General features: G+C 39.5%; 1 protein-coding gene across 1 annotated transcript in view; it reads left to right on the top strand.

The window, feature by feature from the left end:
• ELK3 (ETS transcription factor ELK3) overlaps positions 1–14,066 on the top strand; it is a 68,462-nt gene extending 54,396 nt beyond the window's left edge. The window contains exons 4-5 of the mRNA XM_061205293.1: positions 5,513–5,635; positions 11,456–14,066. Coding sequence (XP_061061276.1) covers positions 5,513–5,635; positions 11,456–11,554 — 222 coding nt within the window. The 3' untranslated portion in view covers positions 11,555–14,066. The remainder of the gene's footprint in view (positions 1–5,512; positions 5,636–11,455) is intronic.
• The last annotated feature ends 6,863 nt before the right edge of the window (positions 14,067–20,929 follow it).

Raw genomic sequence — 20,929 nt, 5'->3', positions numbered from 1 at the left:
ATCTCACACGTGATGTCTAAGATGTTGAACTCAGATATGTGCGGGCACCAGGGCGTGAACTCACATCAGAGTCTGAGCATGCATGCCCCAGGCTGTTTCATTAGCAGCGGCTTTGGGTGAACACTAACTGAGTAGAGACAGCTTGCTGAGGACTGAAATGCTAAAACCTCCTTCCTGCATTTACTGATGGATGTGACAACCTTGAGCCCAGATCATAAGGTGGGAATGGGGAGTAAAATGGATGCGTGTGGTGAGGAGCCATTGGGTAGACTGCATCCTGGCTCAGCTCTGGAGTGGTTTCCATCTTACTGTCTCTTTTGCCATGATCACAAAAGGAAGTAAGTTTGGTTTTTTTCCCCTTCATCCCACTCCATGACACTGCCCTAGCTCAGCCTGCAGCTTTCTCCGTACTGGCCCTACAGAAGAAGAATGTCCTTTTAGGAGCTCTGTTCAGTGGAGGACGTCATTGGTAGACTTTTGGGTGACTTGACACTCCAGCTGAAGGTTCTTGCTTCTCCCAGCTCTGGATTGCCTAAGATGAACAAAGTGTGATCGTCGCCCTCCCTCTTTCCACCCTGGGGCCCGTCTTTTCTGTAGATCCTTTGTGGCTCTCCCGACTTCTCCCCAGTTCTACCCTTATTCTATTTTCCCCCCTAACTCTTACCATAGCTACCCTGGACCAATAGGGAATTCTCCTCTTTGTCCTCTTTTCCTTCAGATCAGCACATTCAGTGCTATACAAACTCCTGTGTGACTCTACTTCTTTTTGGAAGTTCTTAAAACCATGTTTTTATTTGAATTCAGACAACTCTAGGAGGTTCCAGAGGTTCACTGTCACCTTTTGAGGATTTTTTTAACCACAAAATGGCACTGTCATGGATTCTGTTGGCATCCATGGGAGATTAAGATTAGAGATGTTTGTTGCTACAACCTGTCCAACCATCGGCTAGGCACCTGGAGATACAGAGGTGAGCAAGACATACACAGTTTCTGTTCTCATGAGCTTACAAGCTTGCTGTCCAGTAGGTAAAGAATAAGGGCAATATATAACGTGAAATTATAGAGGGCCCTGGGAACTCACTGAGGAATTTAGACTTGTTTTGATGGGAAATTAATAGCTGCTGAAGGTATAAGTCAAGGGAAACAAAAATTCCTGTTAGAATCTATCAACAAGTAATTATTTAGCATTATTTGCAAATCACAGGAAGGACACCAAAAGTACAAGTGCCTGTTTTTATGACCTTAGGACCTAGCCATGACAAGGCATACACACGCACAAGATGGCACACGGCAAGAGCCAAATGCACAGTGCAGAGAAGCACCTTAGGAACAGAAGGGGGAAAGGACATGTAGTTCAATTCAACAAACCCAGATGGAGCACCTGTCATGTGTCACGGGCTTTGCTTGGAGCTGGGGGTGCAAACGTGAATTAGATAATCCCTGTTAGTTGGGAGGGAACTCGTAACTTACCTTAAGTTGGTTAATATAGTATCCCGGACACAGTACAAATGGAATTCTTAGGTATAAAAGGACTACTAAGGGAGAAGGTATTAACTTTCTTGGGGATGGGGAAGGGTGTTGAAAAGGTGTTCGTGGAAGGGGAGATCACACTTGGGCAGGGTGTTAAAGGATCAGCAGCAGTTTATCTGGCACATGGGGTGAAGAGGGCATTGTAGGCAGAGGAACACCTTGAGCCAAAGCATAAAGATGTGCAATAGCCTTGTGCATTAGGGCAGAACAGTAGTTCAGGAAGAGGGGAGGATACATTCCAAAGGTAAAGGAAGTGGTGGAAGATGGAGCCTGAGTGACATAGTGAGAATTGTTTTAGAAACCATCCTGATGATGTGGATTAGGGAGGGGAGAGGCTGGAAGCAGTTAGGATATGACTGTAAAATTCCAGGTGAAAGACAATGAGGACCTAAGGCTGTGACAGTGGCATGAGGCGAAAGGCGATGGATCTGAGAGACATAGGGCCTGCCACCAACAGGACTTGGTGACGGGTGTGGAGGTGCTAGGGGAGAGCCAGAAGTTGAGTATGAGTTTGACGGAAGGAAAGAAACTCATGGGGAAAGGTTACAGGTCCAGTTTGGGCTGTGTTGAGTTTGAGGAGCCTGAAGGACATTCAGGAGGAAACACCCAGCTGCAATTAGAGTTAAGGAGAGAGTTTGGGGTGGTTAAGGGATGGTTAATAACTGTAGAAGCAGATGAGATCACTTGTGGAATGGCTCTAGCCCAGGGGACCATGGGCTGAGTGGTCAGGATAGTTCTGGAATGAGTGCTGAAGAACTAGTAGGTTGGAATTGTGTGGTGCTCAGGACACTTCAACCAAAGCTCGGGGGGGGATGCGGGGGGGGGGCTTTCACATGAAACTAGGCTATGGGGGAACCTAGAATTGTGGCCAGGGAGGTTGTACTCTTTTTTTCCCCTGAAACTAAACACAGTGTCTTAAGAGGATTGATTCAGTGGCGGTGCTCACAACAGATTGGAAGGGAGAGACCAGAGGCAGCTGGGCTGCTTTAGGTGGCAGTTGCTGAATGCCAGCCACCTAAGTTGATAGGGGCTTGGATGCAGCAAGACTGGAAATGAGGGGGTAAATAGGAGAGTCAGTTCCAGGAAGGGTCCACAGGCCATGCCCAGAGGGTGTGGCAAGGGGTGAGGGGAAGGCATTTTGCATCTCAGTGACTGGATGCAGGGTCGTAGACTGGGCTCTGAGTACAGGGATAGTGTCTTGTTTTACCATTGTTTCTCTGGCGCCTGATACATACTATGTACTTGGTCAGTATTTGTCGAGTGGGTAGATAAACGGTGCTCCTGTTGATAGAAATGGATGCGTCATAAACACTGGATTTGGAAAGAAGGTGGTGAATTTGTGCCGTCTGGTTGAGGGGAAATCAGGAATCTCCTTTGAGGAGGTGGAGGGCATTTTGATGGTCAGAGGGCATGATCCAGGAGGAGGGCACTCAGGAGGGGTGTGTCTGGACACTGTTCGCTCACCAGGTTTAGCTCAAATATGAGGGCTTTCTAGAAGACTCAGTATTAAGTGTAAGAAGAACTGAGTGGGGAGGATGAAACGAGGTCCTGAGAGGAGGGTCTTTCCCCTTGAAAATGAACACCCATTGCCTTTGGGCCCTAGGGCATCCCCTTCCCTGGCAGGTGCCAGGATCAGTAAGTCCCTGCCTGCCATTCAGAAGAGCTCATTTGCTAAGAAAGACATTCTTCAATGAAGGAAGAGGAAGCATGCGTTTTGCTGGTGGCTTCTTTCTTTAGCCTCTACCTCGGGCTCAGCTTACCCTCCATGACTCAAGGTGCTTGTGGAGAGAGGCTGTGAAAGCTCACATGATACCAGAGATAAGCCAGGCCAGGCTTTATAGGAATTTTCCCTAAAAGAGCAACCAACCAGTTTTTTTCTCTACGGCCACAGGATCTTCAGGCAGAACAGGGATGGGAGGGAGAGGGAGGAGTGAATGAAGTCATTTTACAGTATTTATTTGCATGTATTATAGAAGACATTTCAAATGTATTTAACATGAGAAACAGAAGGCTACTGTATTCTGAGTATATCCTGTATCCCTTAGAAACAAATATGCAAAACATCTCAAATTCAGACATGGGTATGAATTTTAGACTATGAAAATATATTCTACACCTCATATGTTGCTCAGAGGATTAAAAAGAAATGGATATATATTTATGGCCATGGATGAGAGAAAGGTAGCTAGCTATGTTTTGTAGTTTAGCAGATTCACTGTCTCTTTAGAGCTGTGAGACTTTCATTGGTAGGTAAACTAGGAGGCCCTGAACACATTGGTTAGTAAATGTTAATGTGGCATACTGTGGTTGGGACCTGGCTTCAGAGTAACATGCAAATACTAGTTCTCAGATCACCTGAGCTGTGGACTTGACCCTAACATGACTGAGAGGAACCTTAAAGCACCAGCTGACTAGGTTGGTTTGTCTGTTTCAGAACATTAAGTACTTTTCCATATACAGTTGAGGATTTCTCCCATGAAGAGGTGAAATACAGTTCGTCAAGTACACTTTTAATTAATTACTAATGATAACAGTCCTGAACACTTATTGAGCATTTGCTCCAGGCACATATTAAGAGCTTTACATAGATCATTTATTCCTCCTAACAATCCTGTAATGTAAAAAACGTAGGCATTTTTCTTCCTATCTTGCAGATTAGGAAACTGAGGCACAGAAAGGTTACCTAGCTAGTAAGTAGTGGTTCTAAGATGGGAACCCTGGCAGAGCCCATGCGGAACCGCTAAGCCTGAACCGTTAGGCCAGATGGCCTGGCAAGTTTGTGAAATTGCCTTGAATTAGAACAAATGGGAAACTTATCCAAAACAAGTATTTATCCTAGTAACCTCATAGGTCATTCAATATGTAGGAAATGCTGTAGAACCAAAGACTCAAATAATTTGAGTCTTTTCAGCAGCTTGTTTGAGAACCTTTGGATGTTTGTCTCCTTTCCACTGAACAGAGCAGACCTTTCAACTTAGATTTAAGCTAAATGTTCTGGATAATTAACGAAGCTAAGGCCAATTCTAGGAAAAAATAACACTTCAGCATCTAGCATGATGCAATCTGAAATGCTGACGCCCTTGCTGTCGTTCTTCTTACACAGAGCACCTTATTGACATCACAAAACCACTGAGGGGTTCCTTCTAGTCAGCAAAGGTATAAAACCACCCTGGCCAGGGAGTTTGGCTCCGCTGAGAATAAAAGCCATGCAGACTTACCAGCTGGGGCCGTAAGTGTTGTTTCTTCTGCACTCTGGCTGGCTTGCAGGCCAGGACTCCTGCTGCGTGTATGCAAGCAAATGCAATCCTTGGCACTCTCCCAGGAAACCCAGAGTTCTGGCTTTATACCCAATCTGACAAGAAAGGATTTTTTTTCCCCCTCCAAACCATTTGCCAGGGAGATGAATTCTCATGAACCCCATATCCGGAGTGAAATCTGGAAAACCCAGTTCAGAGCTTTTGATGAAGCTGCTACAGGGTATTTTAGCAGCAGATCCTGAAGTATTAAAGGGCTGTTGATTGATAGGGAAAGTGAAGCTTGGGAGGCCCTTTAAAAAACGTGTGTGTATGTGTGTAGCCAAAGGAATGGATGTCCACTGTAGAAAAATAAGAAAATATAGATAAGAAAAAATAAAGCCCTTTCATGGGATCCCATTTACTTGTACAATAAATCTTGTTTAATGCGTGAGGAGGAGCAAATTGAAGAGCACCCGGACAAAAGTTGCTAGGAACTTGAGTTTTCTACTAGAATGCTTAAGGAACGTAACGTTTCCATACTTTCTTCCTTTATAAAATTGCTCATACAATTAGCATTGAAGGAAATTAAGCTGCACAGCCCTGCAGAAATAACAAAGTTGTCAGGTTTTCCTAAAATGGTGAAGCTTGTTTCTTGGTTTGTGGCTAATGCCCCCGGCCACACTACTGACCACAGGTGGAGTCAGGTGATACCTGTATCAAAAACTGTGTATGTGCTTCTTTCCCAGACACCAAATGGATTGCTTCTGACCCCGAGTCCACTGCTATCCAGCATACACTTCTGGAGCAGCCTTAGTCCAGTTGCTCCACTGAGCCCCGCCCGGCTGCAAGGGCCAAACACGCTGTTCCAGGTGAGCATTTGGAAACGAACTTTTAAATGTGGAATTTCTAAGGGATGTGTTTCCCCAGTAAATCCCGCAAGGTAATATTTTCACTAAATGTAGGGCAGAACTCACTGTTTAAGTTTCCAAAAGGAATTCATGTTCACGTGGCTGCAAAAGGCTGTCTTCAGAGGCACGTATTTTCACTAAGGTGGAGTTCTCATGTCAGATACCCATAAATAGAACAGTTAGTTCTTGAAGTGTTTTGGATATTTTCGCTGACTATGAAAACTGGAAACTTATTAAGGAAAAAAATTTTTTTAATTGTATTTTATACAATCTCATAAAAGACTTTAAAATACTAATCTATTAGTCAACGTAGTGACATCACAAAATAAATAGTGAACAGCTTCTCCAAGCTGTAACAGAAAATTTACCTGCATAATTCTATGAATCAGAATCAAGCTCTTGTTCCATTAAAAAAAAAAAAAAAAAAAAAAAAGCTTCCAGGGCATTTGGTTAAAAATGAATTAAGTCTCTGCTATTTTATCTTGTAAAACTCCCTGTACTAGGTAAGCACATTCATTAGTCATTCCCACACTAGAATCCTGCAGTAGCATCACTTGCTATTGTGTGGAAATCAGTATTTCCTCTTGGAGACCCAAAGATGACTCACTGACCAAGATGTTACTGTTTGAATATGTGGATGTAGTGTAGAAGGGATCCTAGGGACAGGAATGAAGCAAAACTGGATAAAGTACAAACCCCCTCTCGACCTGATTCTAGCCTGGTCTGTCTCATTCACCTGCATGCCAGGTCTGCCCCCGCCCCCCAACATGGCTTACCCCAAGTTAGTTGTAGTTCTTTTGCTCTCGTTGCATCTAGCGCTTGCCACTTTGTATTCATCTGGCAATCCACTCAACTGTGGGCCCTCAAGAGCCCATCTTGTTTGCTGTGGTGTGCGCCTGGCATCTAGCACATTTCTTGGTACACAGAATGATGTTCAGTAAGTATCACTGGCTGACTAAGGGATGGATGCCTCAGAATTCATCAAGAGATGTCTAAGAAAGTTAAGTGTTAAAAAGATCAGGCCTCCAGTGCTTTTCTGAGTTGTTCATTTTGCTTGTCAAGTTTAATGTCTACCTCTGTGCCATGGGCTGTACATGCTGGTATTTAGGGTCTCATTGGGAGAAGGGTGGAGCTAAAGAGGTTTTGATTACTATCTTGCTTCTCTGGTTTCCTAATAGGGTTGAGGTAGGGTGTCATGATGTGACTATATCCCTGGAGTAATCAGGTTTCTCTTCCTGGCCCTTCTTCTCATCACAAGAAATTGAGGATATGGTCATGCACAGCCAATGTGGTGATTCTTAGCCATTTTAACTCAGGCAAGGAAACAAAAACTAGAAATAGTGAGCAAAAACCAGTGAGCAAGTGCAGTATTAGGCAAGTTTTAGATTGGTAATCTTTTGGTGGGGGAACTAACAGACCTTATTTCCTGGAAGTCTCCAGATGGGAGCAGCAGAGAGTTCCCGAGTAGAGCAGAAAGGAGTTAGCTGTACGGTGCATACGTACAGTCAGCTCCATGGCGGTAGGGACTGTAATACTACTCTAATCCTAGAGCCTGACACAGGGCCTCTCTAGGCTTCCCTAGATACTTGTGAATAATGAACGGACTCTTACTTCCCTCCTTACTGGGAATTCTGCCACCTGATTGGTGCAGGGCTTGGTGACCTCCGAAGGAAGCCATGGAGAACTATTGGTTGGGAGTTCTTTGAGATCTGTTGCCTTAGACACTAAACCTTTTCCAGCCCGTTACTCCCAACAGGAACAGTGGTTCGTGTCCACAGTGATTCTACACATTAGTAGGGTATCAGGAGCTCTGGGAATTGGGAGATAGATAGGCATATCCCTCCTCTTCAGTCACTACTGTAGACCAGTGGTTCTCAAAGTTAACGTGCAACAGAATCAGCTGGAGGGTGTGTTAAAATGCAGTTTGCTGAGCCCCGCCCCCCCCCCCCCGAGTTTCTGACTCAGAAGGTCTAGGATGGGGCCTGATAAAAACATTCATTCAAGCTCCTAGGGATACTGCTGCCCCAGGAACCACACTTTGAGAACCACTGCGGACCAGTGGCTCCTAATTGCCATTTAGAATTCTGCAAAAGAAATGCTGCATTTAAAGGCTACCTGCTCAGAATTTTGATTTCACAAACTGGACCTGTCCTCTCTCCTGGAACCATGCAAAACACAGTTCCTGAAAAGGAAAGTGCAACCAGGTTTGGATGGCTGACAGGTCGCATGGCCTTGGGCCCTCTTTTTGGGATTGGGATCCATGACACTAAGGAAAAACAATTTTGTACCTTTTAAAGTATTACTACTCTTCCTATGATAAGAGCATCGAGCTAGTGAAAGCTGAAATTAGCAGTTTTGAAAATGGTAAATAACATGGTAAGAAGAAGAATTTGATTTTTAAAAATTACACATTTCAAGTGATGGGTTTCAAAATTCAGATTACTATCAACAGTACCCCTTTTTAAACTAATGAAAATAAGTTTCTTTAAAAATAGCAAGCCTCTATCACATATGCTATGTGAATGTGTTTGTTAGAGGAGGAAACAAATTAGACTTGGCCTATAGTAAGTTTTAAATGATGCTGGCAGATTTCCTGCTACGATGATTAGAAAAGATCAGAATCCTTAGGGTCACCGTTGACAGAGCTGAGGGGTTTTGGCACAGAAGGTCCCCTGATATTACTATAGTAAGTGAGAGCAGGTACTGAAAATTTTAAGGGAAGGAGAGTGAAGATATTATATTAGCCTTTCTAGAAGAGGTATGCTTTGGAATCTAGACACGTTTTAGTGAAGAGAGAGATGCCAAAGACATTGTGCTAAATCTAAATATACAACCTTGATTTATAAATAGAGATGGGTTACAATTGGACCGTTTAGCATTTTAAGCTTGTCTTTAGGATGTCTGTTCCACTTTTGAAACAGATTTTGATCAGATTTGGAATACACCTAGTCGGTACAGCTATATCTTGAAACAAGGTAATTTTCAATTGAGAATGTTTTCTGTAATTTTTAATTCAACAAATCTAACCCAGCAAATATTTGCAATGCTCTGAGGCAGGGACTGTGAGGATATACAATATGTGAATAATAGATGTGTAAACACAGTGCTACAGGAACCCAATAGGAGTAGCTCTTTCCAGCTGGGGACTGGACAGAGGCTCCAAGGCAGAAGTGTCACCTAAGCTAGGAAGAAGGGACAGGATTTTGGCAAAGTATATTCTAAATGAATAGATCTGCATCATTTGGATGTGAAAGTACATAGTCTGTTCTGGAAGGAACTGGGTGATAGGAGACTGGCTAGAAAAGCAGCTGTGGGATTTGAATAGTATACCAAGGAGTTGTTAAGTGATAACCACAGAAGGCTTTTTAAGCTGGAAATAGCATAACATCTCTATTTTAGAAAGATAGCGCTGATATCACAGTGTGGAGAGAGGACAGAAGAGAAAGCAGAAAGTGTAAGGGGCAGGAAAACATGAGGAAATTTATACTATTCTAAATTCTGAGGGAAGAATCATCTTTTAGATAAGAACAGTGAAAACAGGAATATATTTCGAAGACATTCCAGAGGTAAAATTGAGAGGATGACTTAGTTGAGTGTAAGGAGTAAGTAGGTAGTGAAAATTAGGAAGAGGGAAAGATTACTAAGTGATTAAAAGACTGGGAATGCTATTAATAACAATAGTTACCATTTTTTTGAGGGCTGCTGTATACCAGACATTGTTCTAAGCATACTTTTTCATGGCTTCTTATTTAATAGTCCCAATAGTTCTATTTGAAAAGATAACCAATTTCACGAGAAAAAGAAAAGATAACTAAGGCCCAGAGATGTTGCTCAACTTACCCAAGATCACATGTTAATAAGTGGCAGAGCCCTGATTCATGTTTAGGGTCGAGCTCCTTACCACCACTCTTATTGACTTAAGAGTGAGTGGGGAAGAGGCATTGGTGGGGATATCTAACTGACATCAGGAAATTTTTGTTGAGTCCAGTATAGGAGAAAGGAAGGCTGAGCACAAAAGTTGGGGAATGCTGTAATTTAAGAAAAGGGACTGTGTGTGGATGATAGTGGGGGGGGGGGCAATAAAGAGGACTATGAAATATGTCAGAAAAGCCAGACTAACCAAGAGAAACTATGACAACTGAGTATATAGAAATAAAGAGCACAGGACAGAAATCAGTAACAAAACCAAAAGCTGATCCTTTTGAAAACACCAATAAGATGGACAAAAACTGAGAGAAGATGTAAATAAACTCAAAGAATGAAAATTCAAAATCTGCTCTTCTTCCAGTGTTCACTCTTAATCAATGGGAATAGTGGTTAGGAGCACGCCTTAAATAAAAAGAGTATAAGCTAAATGCAAATAGACTTGATAACCCAGCTGAAATGGATAAAATTCTATGTAACATTAAAATTCCAAGTGTCAGGAAAGAAACAAAAACCTTGAATATAACCATTAAAGAAACTGAAATAGTAATTAAAGAGCACCATCCCCCAACCCCTGACAAAAATAAGTTGGGCAGTTTGGTACAGAAAGCACAGTATCTTTCAATCAGAGTTTAAACTTGGCTTTACTGCTTATAAGCTATGACCTTTAGCCAATCAGAACTTAACTGAAATCTGTTTTCTCATCCATAAATTGGGGATAACCGAACTTTTATAGGCTCTAGATATCAAATGAAATGACAACCACTGATAAACTGTAAGGGACTAGACACATAACAGTTACTGAAATAGTCTGAAAATTGCAAAAATATATTTACTTGTTCTACAAATATTGTACTTCTAACACATGCCTGGCTCTGTAGTTTGATACTTACTGATGAAGTGAAGTTTAACATTTAGCTTATCTAGACTAAACAGGAATTAAACTAGAAGACAGCCCAGGAGAGGAGCATTGTGACACATATCATCCTGGACAATGAAAACCTAGTTTCCAACAGTTTTAAAAGGAGGTCTTTAATTATTTCATTAAAATTAAATGGGAGTATAGCTGCTGTATTTTAGACCTGAAAGGTATCAAAGCATATACCTTTGTCCTATTTATCATCCTAGTTACCAACAAGACAGAAATTAACTTTAGTCTTTAAGTTTTGGCACTTATGGGTGATCTCTCTACTCAGTTTGATATTATTTATCATTTTAATTAGAAAGAATACTTAAAAGATTTAGAAAATAAGAATATCTTTCAAGATAAGAACCTTCCTCATTTTTTTTTTTTTTTCTCCAGAGAATCAAACTTTTTATTTTTTAGTGCCCTCTCTACTGGCCTTGGTAAGGTTTATGTGTAATAAATACTCACACCTGGTCAAAAAATAACCTTCCTCATTTTTAACAGTTACCAAGAAGCATCATTGTAGTACTCTGGAAAACTGCTAGCCAATTTCAAAATACAGTATGAGAAGTTACTGATTTACATGCAAGGAGTCAGTTTCCTGGTTTTCAAAATTAATTTTTCTTAATATTTAAAGCATGGAATCTTTTAGAAATAGTATTAGAACATACTTTAGCAACATATAAAGTACATATTTTTTTCTAGTAGCCTAGGCACATAAAATAATTAGGGACATTTTCTAAGCCTTAGCCTCTGTTTGCTGTATGTAACCTTGATTTCATTGTCATCTTCCAATCACACATTCTATAAAATAATTGGCAACTGACCTCTATCAATCACAGGGGTGATGAGAGAACTGATCCACTATGGTCTGTCTAGGAATGTGAAGGACTCAGGTCTTCCCGATGGATTTGCAGTAACTATTTTTAAAAATCTTTTGTCCACTACAGTTCCCTACACTGCTTAATGGCCACATGCCAGTGCCAATCCCCAGTCTGGACAGAGCTGCTTCTCCAGTACTGCTTTCTTCGAACTCTCAGAAATCCTGATGACGTCTGGCCACAATTAAAGACTCATTAACTGATGAAACAAATTTGTCCCCATGGGCTAGTTTACCTGTGTCGTGAGAAGGACGTTGTGAAACCCGTCTGTTAATTTGGTTTGCACTTTTCATAACATGGATGGTCTAGATTTATGTTAGCATTTAAAAAACTTTTTTATATTCAAGTATATATGAAAATCTGTTTTGCATTAAGTGAATTTTAATGTTTTTGTTTTTATATCTTCTTAGCTCTTAAGTGTTGAACACTGTTGACAGTGAAGAACTTTTCTTAATGGTTTTCAATGTAACTAATAAGGATGTGAAGCTTTTTTCCTCTTTAATTCTGCATATGCTGAACTGTGCTTATATACACTATAACCAGCTGTGCCTTCCTTTTCTTTTAGTTTAATGTAAATGATTTATATATTTTTTAGTATTAAGAGAAATTGTTTGAAAGACAAAAATTAGTATCAAACAGCTCTCTAGTAGAATTTCATTATTTTTCACAAGTAGGCAATATGAAAGCAGATTCATATTACTTTTTCTTTTTTGCTTTCAACTGTATGAGAATTGCCTTAGAACCTCTTTTGAACTGAAATTCAGTGAATATAATGTCCAAGTAATGTTTTTATAAGAAAAAACTAAGTCATATTTAGACAATAAACTTTCATAAAAGAAAATACTCTAAAGTGCATTTTTTGAGAAATGAACGTTGAAAGGCTAGCTTCCTGTTTACAATCTTTTAGACTCCTTCCAAACAAAAACCTGAGATGGAAAAGCTATATAAAGTTCACTCTATCCATGCCCCTGGAATATTTCCTAGGTGAGCACATTCTTGTTTAAAAAAATTAACCTGGTTCTCCCAGTTTTCCATAGAGAATCATACCTCTCTGATGCATTTACTGTATCATTATGTTTGTTAGGGTTTCTCTAAACCCCAGGAACTATAATTAACATTTAAAAATCCTATGCTTTGGAAGAGGTTCACAGACTGGTGATGAATACAAATAACAAAGAAACAATTTTGTAACACCAGGTGTCTTCATGTGTATAGGTATAGCCTTGCTTGTGGAAATTGAGAGGTATAGGATACACTGCTTTATGTATTACTGTTTATGGTGAGAATGAAGGAAAACTGATAAAAGAAATATAAAATTCTTCAGGAACCTCATCATTGTGGAACTGAACTGATTATGTAACAATTTGGAATACTCAGCAGTAAATTCTTTTGTGCAGTGTAGTTTAGAGCAGTGATAATAGAAACATATTTTCTGTTCCTTCAAAAAATCAGCAGGCACCAGTCTACAGTGCCATTCTGTATATGAAGTAGTAAAGTTCTAATGTAAGATAAAAGAACTGGAAAGTGCCCAGTGCTTTCAGTTCAAGATTAAGTTAATTATCATCCTTAACTGTAACAGAAACCAATTTGAAATGTGGCTAAATAATTCACTGATCCACATGACGCATTAGATGGCAGGGATTATGAGAAAGGGTAAAAAATAAAGGTTGCCAAAACAAATTATTTCTTGAATTTTCAGGAAATCTAAAATTTTGTTTTGACACTTACAAAGCTTGAGATTTTCAATTGGAATTGAGCATCTCTGTGTTTGGGGATGTATGCCCTTATCTGGGGAAAAAAATCCAAACGCTCCAATATGCATCTTTGAATATAAAATAATGGGTCTGGTTCCAAAATCTCCAAATAGACACTACTGTCACTCCCTTATAGGCTAAGGATAATTCTGTACACTTAAAATAAAAGAGCTGGTCCAGGGGACTGGTATTCATCAAACATAAAATGTTATAAGAGGCCTTTGAGAATGCATCCAACCACCATTTCCAGGTAAGGACAACTGCACAGGAGAAGTGGGAGTTGCCTAAGGCTACATAGTTCATTAAAGGTAGAACAATGATTGGTGCTCAGTCCAGTTCTAGTTCCCCACGCCTAGCTATAGGTAACTACTGGTCCAAAACTGTAAGGTAGAAAAAAACAAAAAAAAAAGCATTAAAAAAACCCCCTGTTTTGTCAGATAAGAGCACACCTCAAATTCAAGATTCTTACAGAGAAACTAAGTCAATGTGCAAAAACCTCAACCAAAAATATTATTTTAAATGTAAATGTTGAATGTAAATCTGATTCTTGTACTCCCTTCCTCCAAATACTATGACTAACATACACTCTAGCTCCACTTACTAGAAACGGAAAAATACAATAATTTTTGATGGATCAAAAAACTCACTATAACACAAAGAGAACTGGAGGTATTGAAGTATAACACTTATAGCTCTGACTCACTCATTCTGTGTGTTGGGTTTGTTTGTTTGTTTTTTTAAACAATTATTTTAGTCAGAAAATAGGTTTCAAAGAACATAAGAAGTAACTTTGTTTCCCCCTTTTTATATGTTTGCTTGATCAGTGTTAAAATGCTATGGTAAAGTTTTATAGAACTATAACCTAAATGTTGGTCTCTTTGTACACATCTTTTCTATGACTGCAAATCTTCATTCAACTTTCATATATGTATCATTTTTACTGTTATTTTTGTTCAATAAATACTTTGTGATAAAAGGTGTGAAGAGGCAAGTGGATTGGTTTACTTCCATTTACTTGGGATGATCCAAATTCCACCATTCTATAGGGTGTAAGTTGGAAAATGAATTGTTGTTTAGCTTAAATATTGCACATCGAAACACACTATGTATATATAAATCTTATTTAAACACAGATATTTAAGGAAACAAATATACTTATTGAGGTTGAGTTGGGTGGAAGGGAATGAATTTGAAAAGTCGTCCTGTGATCTCTTAAATTTGAAGTTCTATCTGTCATTCTGTACTGAGATAGGGAGGTAAGGAGAATGGGAAAAACTAAATTACCATTTATTCTTTTAGCTACAAATAATATCAAGAAATTAAAGCCATCCCGCGTTCATGGATTAGAGCACTTAATATTGTTAAGATCACAATACTACCGAGAGTGACCTACCAATTCAATGCAATTCCTATCACAATCCCAAAGAAACTTATTTTCCCCAGAAACAGAAAATCCCATCCTAAAATTTACATGGAATTTCAAGGCACCTTGAATATACAACACAATCTTGAAAAAGAAAAACAAAGGTGGAGGACTTACACGTCTAGATTTCAAAACTTATAAAGCTATAATTAATTAAAACATTGTGGTACTGCAGAAGGATAGAGATGTAGACTGAGAGAACAGAATTGAGAGCCCTGAAATAAACCCTCATACCTATGGTCAACTGATTTTCAACATGGATGCCAAGACCATCCAGTGGGAAAAAGACAGTTCTTTCAACAAGTAGGGCTAGGAAAACTACATACTCATATGCAAAAGAATAAGGTTGGACACTCACTTTACACCACAGACAAAAATTAATTCAAAATGGATCAAGGCCCTAAATATAAGTGCTAAAACTATAAAACTCTTAAAAGAAAACGGGAAAATATTCATGTTCTTAGATTTGGCAATAGCAACTTAAATATGCCACCAACACCAGAGGCAACAAAAGAAAAAATAAACCGGACTTCATTAAAATTAGAAACTTCTGTATATCAATAGGACACCATCAAGAAAGTGAACACAACCCACAGAAGAAAATAATTACAACTCATATACCTCATAAGGGTCTAATCTAGAATATATAAAGAACTCCTACAACTCAACTACAAGACATCCAACCAAATTTTAAAAAGGGCAAAGGACTTGAACAGACATTTCTCTAAAGCAGATATACAAATGGCCAGTAAACACATGAAAAGCTGCTTAACACCCAGTCATTAGGAAAATGCAAATCAAAACCACAATGAGACATCACTTCACAGCTATTAGAATGAATATAATGGGAGAAAATTTAAAAAGCAAGGACGAGGAGAAACTGGACCTCATACATTACTACTGAGAATGTAAAATGGTACGGTCACTGTAGAAAACAGTTTGGCGGTTCCTCAAAAAGTTAAACATAAAATTACTAACTGACCCAACAATTCCACTCCTAGGTATATAAAACCCAAAGAATAGAAAACAAGGGCTCAAACAGATGCTTCTATACCAGTGTTCATAGTAACATTATTCACAACGGCCAAAAATGGAAAAAACCAGTGTCTATCAACAGATGAATGGATAAGCAAATGTTGTATAGTCCTACAACAATGTTATTCAGGCATGAAAACAAATGAAGTTCCGACACATGCTACAACATAGATGAACCTTGAAAACATTATGCAGGTGAAATAAGCCAGACACAAAAACACAGGTGTGGTATGATTCCACTTACATGAAATATCTAGAATAAGCAAATTCACAGAGACAAAAAGTATTGGATGGACAAAAATTTCGTTCAGGTTTTTCCGTATAACATCTTACGGAAAAACCCAACCGAACTTTTTGGCCAATCCACAATATATGAGAGGTTACCCAAGAGCTGGGGAAACGGGAAAACGTGGGAGGGTGGGGGTTATATCTTAATGGGTACAAAGTTTCTGTTTGGAGTGATGAAAAATTTTGGAGCTCGATTGTGGTAATTGCTTTACAACACTGTGAACATAATAATTAATGCCACTGAACTGTATACTTACAAAGTGTAAAAACGGCAAATTTTACGTTATATGTATTTTACCACAATTTAAAAAAATAGTAAAAACAAACACACACACACACAAAACAACCACATGGGGGCTTCCCTGGTGGCGCAGTGGTTGAGAGTCTGCCTGCCAATGCAGGGGACACGGGTTCGAGCCCTGGTCTGGGAAGATCCCACATGCCGCGGAGCAGCTAGGCCCGTGAGCCACAACTACTGAGCGTGCGCGTCTGGAGCCTGTGCTCCGCAACGGGAGAAGCCGCGATAGTGAGAGGCCCGTGCACCGCGATGAAGAGTGGCCCCCACTTGCCACAACTAGAGAAAGCCCTTGCACAGAAACGAAGACCCAACACAGCCAAAAATAAAATTAATTAATTAATTAATTAAAATACTTATATATAAAAAAAAAAGAGCAGTACAGAAATTCCCAGTTTAAAAAAAAAAAAAAAAAAAACCACATGAACTTTCTTGGGTCAAAAAGATCATTATAACATGTTAACAAATAGTCTTTCAAATGTAAGCTGACAAAGCACCAAACAGAATGCAGCTACTTCTATATATAGAGTAACATATTCAGTGTGTTAACAACATCATTTGGAAGGAAAACAAAAAGGCATCCTCTCTTACCTTTAAGAACCTTGTCAGTTTAAGATGAATCACGTGTTCAAGGTTCAAATTTCTGAGTTTCAATTCTCTTCACTGCAAAGTTTTCAGAATCTGAATGGTGCTCAAGTATCAAAAAAAATCAAATTCCTTACTTAGTAAAATGAAGAAACATCCCTAGCTTTTCCTAGGAAGAACAATTTTATGTAACTGCTGGATACAGTTCTTCACCTTTTATATGCAAGAATCAAACAAATGGATAACTATGTCAAATTCACAACAAATATATAACCAATGAAATGAAAAATCTGACAATGATACTTAAAAGTGCTATCCTATAAAATTACAGTAAAGGTTATTAAATGAATGGCCAGCACAATTATAAATTAATTGCCATTGACACAGTGAGACTTCATCATCTTAAGGAGACCCAGTAAGAGAAAATGATCCCAGAGATTGGTTCAAGATGGCAGAGTAGAAGGATGTGCGCTCACTCCCTCTTGTGAGAGCACCAGAATCACAACTAACTGCTGAACAATCATCGACAGGAAGACACTGGGACTCACCAAAAAAGATACCCCACACCCAAAGACAAACGAGAAGCTGCAATGAGACAGTAGGAGGGGTGCAATCGCAATAAAATCAAGTCCCATAACCGCTGGGTGGGTGACTCACAAACTGGAGAACAATTATACCACAGAAGTCCACCACTGGAGTGAAGTTTCTGAGCACCACGTCAGGCTTCCCAACCTGGGGGTCTGGCAACAGGAGGAGGAATTCCCAGAGAATCAGACTTTGAAGGCTAGCAGAATTTGATTGCAGGACTTCGACAGGACTGGGGGAAACAGAGACTCCACTCTTGGAGGGCACACACAAAGTAGTGTGTGCACTGGGACCCAGGGGAAGGAGCAGTGACCCCATAGGAGACTGAACCAGACCTACCTGTTACTGTTGGAGGGTCTCCTGCAGAGGCGGGGGGTGGCTGAGGCTCACCGTGGTGACAAGGACACTGGCAGCAGAAGTTCTGGGAAGTACTCCTTGGCATAGGCCCTACTGGAGTCCGCCATTAGGCCCACCAAAGAGCCCGGCAGGCTCCAGTGCTGGGTCACCTCAGGCCAAACAACCAACAGGGAGGGAACTCATCCCCACCCATCAGCAAACAAGTGGATTAAAGTTTTACTGAGCTCTGCCCACCAGAGCAACAGCCAGCTCTACCCACCACCAGTCCCTCCCATCAGGAAGCTTGCACAAGCCTCTTAGATAGCCTCATCCACCAGAGGGCAGACAGCAGAAGCAAGAAGAACTACAATCCTGCAGCCTGTGGAACGAAAACCACATTCACAGAAAGACAAAATGAAAAGGCAGAGGACTATGTACCAGATGAAGGAACAAGATAAAACCCCAGAAAAACAACTAAATGAAGTGGAGATAGGCAATCTTCCAGAAAAAGAATTCAAAATAATGATAGTGAAGACGATCCATGACCTTGGAATAACAATGGAGGCAAAGATCGAGAAGATGCAAGAAATCTTTAACAAAGACTTAGAAGAATTAAAGAACAAACACCTAGAAGAAGTAAAGAACAGAGATGAACAATACAATAACTGAAATGAAAAATACACTAGAAGGAATCAATGGCAGAATAACTGAGGCAGAAGAATGGATAAGTGACCTGGAAGACAGAATGGTGGAATTCACTGCCATGCAACAGACTAAAGAAAAAAGAATGAAAGGAAATGAAGACAGCCTAAGAGACCTCTGGGACAACATTAAACACACCAACATTCACATTATAGGGGTCCCAGAAGGAGAAGAGAGAGAGAAAGGACCAAAGAAATTATTTGAAGAGATTATAGTTGAAAACTTCCCTAACATGGGAAAGGAGATAGCCACCCAGGTCCGGGAAGCACAGAGAGTCCAGGCAGGATAAACCCAAGGAGAAACACCCTGAGACACACAGTAATCAAACTGACAAAAATTAAAGACAAAGAAAAATTATTAAAAGCAACAAGGGAAAAACGACAAATAACATACAAGGGAACTCCCATAAGGTTAACAGCTGATTTCTCAGCAGAAACTCTACAAGCCAGAAGGGAGTGGCATGATATATTTAAAGTGATGAAAGGGAAGAACCGACAACCAAGATTACTCTACCCAGCAAGGATCTCATTCAGATTCAACAGAGAAATCAAAAGCTTTAAAGACAAGCAAAAGCTAAGAGAATTCAGCACCAACAACCAGCTCTACAACAAATGCTAAAGGAACTTCTCTAAGTGGGAAACACAAGAGAAGGACCTACAAAAACAAAACCAAAACAATTAAGAAAATGGTAATAGGAACATACATATTGATAATTACCTTAAATGTGAATGGATTAAATGCTCCAACCAAAAGACACAGGCTGGCTGAACGGATACAAAAACAAGACCCATATATATGCTGTCCACAGGAGACCCACTTCAGACCTAGGGACACATACAGACTGAAGGTGAGGGGATGGAAAAAGATATTCCATGCAAATGGAAATCAAAAGAAAGCTGGAATAGCAATACTCATATCAGATAAAACAGACTTTAAAATAATGTTACAAGAGACAAGGAAGGACACTACATAATGACCAAAGGATCAATCCAAGAAGAAGATATAACAATTATAAATATATATGCACCCAACATAAGAGCACCTCAGTACATAAGGCAAATGCTAACAGCTGTAAAAGAGGAAACTGACAGTATCACAGTAATAGTGGGGGACTTTAACACCTCATTTACACCAATGGACAGATCATCCAGACAGAAAATTAATAAGGAAACACAAGCTTTAAATGACACAATAGACCAGATAGATTTAAGTGATATTTATAAGACATTCCATCCGACAACAGCAGATTACACTTCCTTCTCAAGTGAACACGGAACATTCTCCAGGATAGATCACATCTTGGGTCACAGATCAAGTCTTGGTAAATTTAAGAAAACTGAAATCATATCAAGCATCTTTTCCGACCACAACGCTATGACATTAGAAATCAATTACAGGCGAAAAAACGTAAAAAATACAAACACAAGAAGGCAAAACAATACATTACTAAATAACCAAGAGACCACTGAAGAAATCATAGAGGAAATCAAAAAATACGTAGAGAGAAATGACAACGAAAACACGACAATCCAAAACGTATGGGATGTAGCAAAACCAGCTCTAACAGGGAAGTTTATAGCAATACAATCATGCCTCAAGAAACAAGAAAAATATCAAATAAACAATCTAATCTTACACCTAAAGGAACCAGAGAAAGAAGAACAAACAAAACCCAAAGTCAGTAGAAGGAAAGAAATCATAAAGATCAGAGAAGAAATAAATGAAATAAAAACAAACAAAACAATAGCAAAGATCAATAAAACTAAAAGCTGGTTCTTTGAGAAGATAAACAAAATTGATAATCCTTTAGCCAGACTCATCAAGAAGAAGAGGGAGAAGACTCAAATCAATAAAATTAGAAATGAAAAAAGAGAAGTTACAACAGACACTGCAGAAATACAAAGCATCATAAGAGACTACTACAAGCAACTCTATGCCAATAAAATGGACAACCTGGAAGAAATGGACAAATTCTTAGAAAAGTATAACCTTCCAAGACTGAACCAGGAAGAAATAGAAAATATGAACAGACCAATCACAAGTAATGAAACTGAAACTGTGATTAAAAATCCTCCAACAAACGGAAGTCCAGGACCAGATGGCTTCACAGGTGAATTCTATCAAACATTTAGAGAAGAGCTAACACCCATCCTTCTCAAACTCTTCCAAAACACTGCAGAGGGAGGAACACTCCCAACTCATTCTACGAGGCTACCATCATCCTGATACCAAAACCAGACAAAGATACCACAAAAAAAGAAAATTACACAGCAATATCACTGATGAATATAGATACAAAAATCCTCAACAAAATACTAGCAAACAGATTCCGACAACACACTAAAAGGATCATACACCGTATCAAGTGGGATTTATCCCAGGGATGCAAGGATTCTTCAATATATACAAATCAACCAATGTGATACACCATATTAACAAACTGAAGAATAAAAACCATATGATCTCAATAGAAGCGGAAAAAGCTTTTGACAAAATTCAACACCCATTTATGATAAAAACTCTCCAGAATGTGGGCATAG

The sequence above is a fragment of the Eubalaena glacialis genome, chromosome 11 (genome assembly GCF_028564815.1).
Source record: "Eubalaena glacialis isolate mEubGla1 chromosome 11, mEubGla1.1.hap2.+ XY, whole genome shotgun sequence".
In the NCBI taxonomy this organism is placed as follows: Eukaryota; Metazoa; Chordata; class Mammalia; order Artiodactyla; family Balaenidae; genus Eubalaena; species Eubalaena glacialis.
The sequence above is the reverse complement of the archived record's forward strand: the minus strand, read 5'-3'. Positions and strand labels throughout refer to the sequence as shown.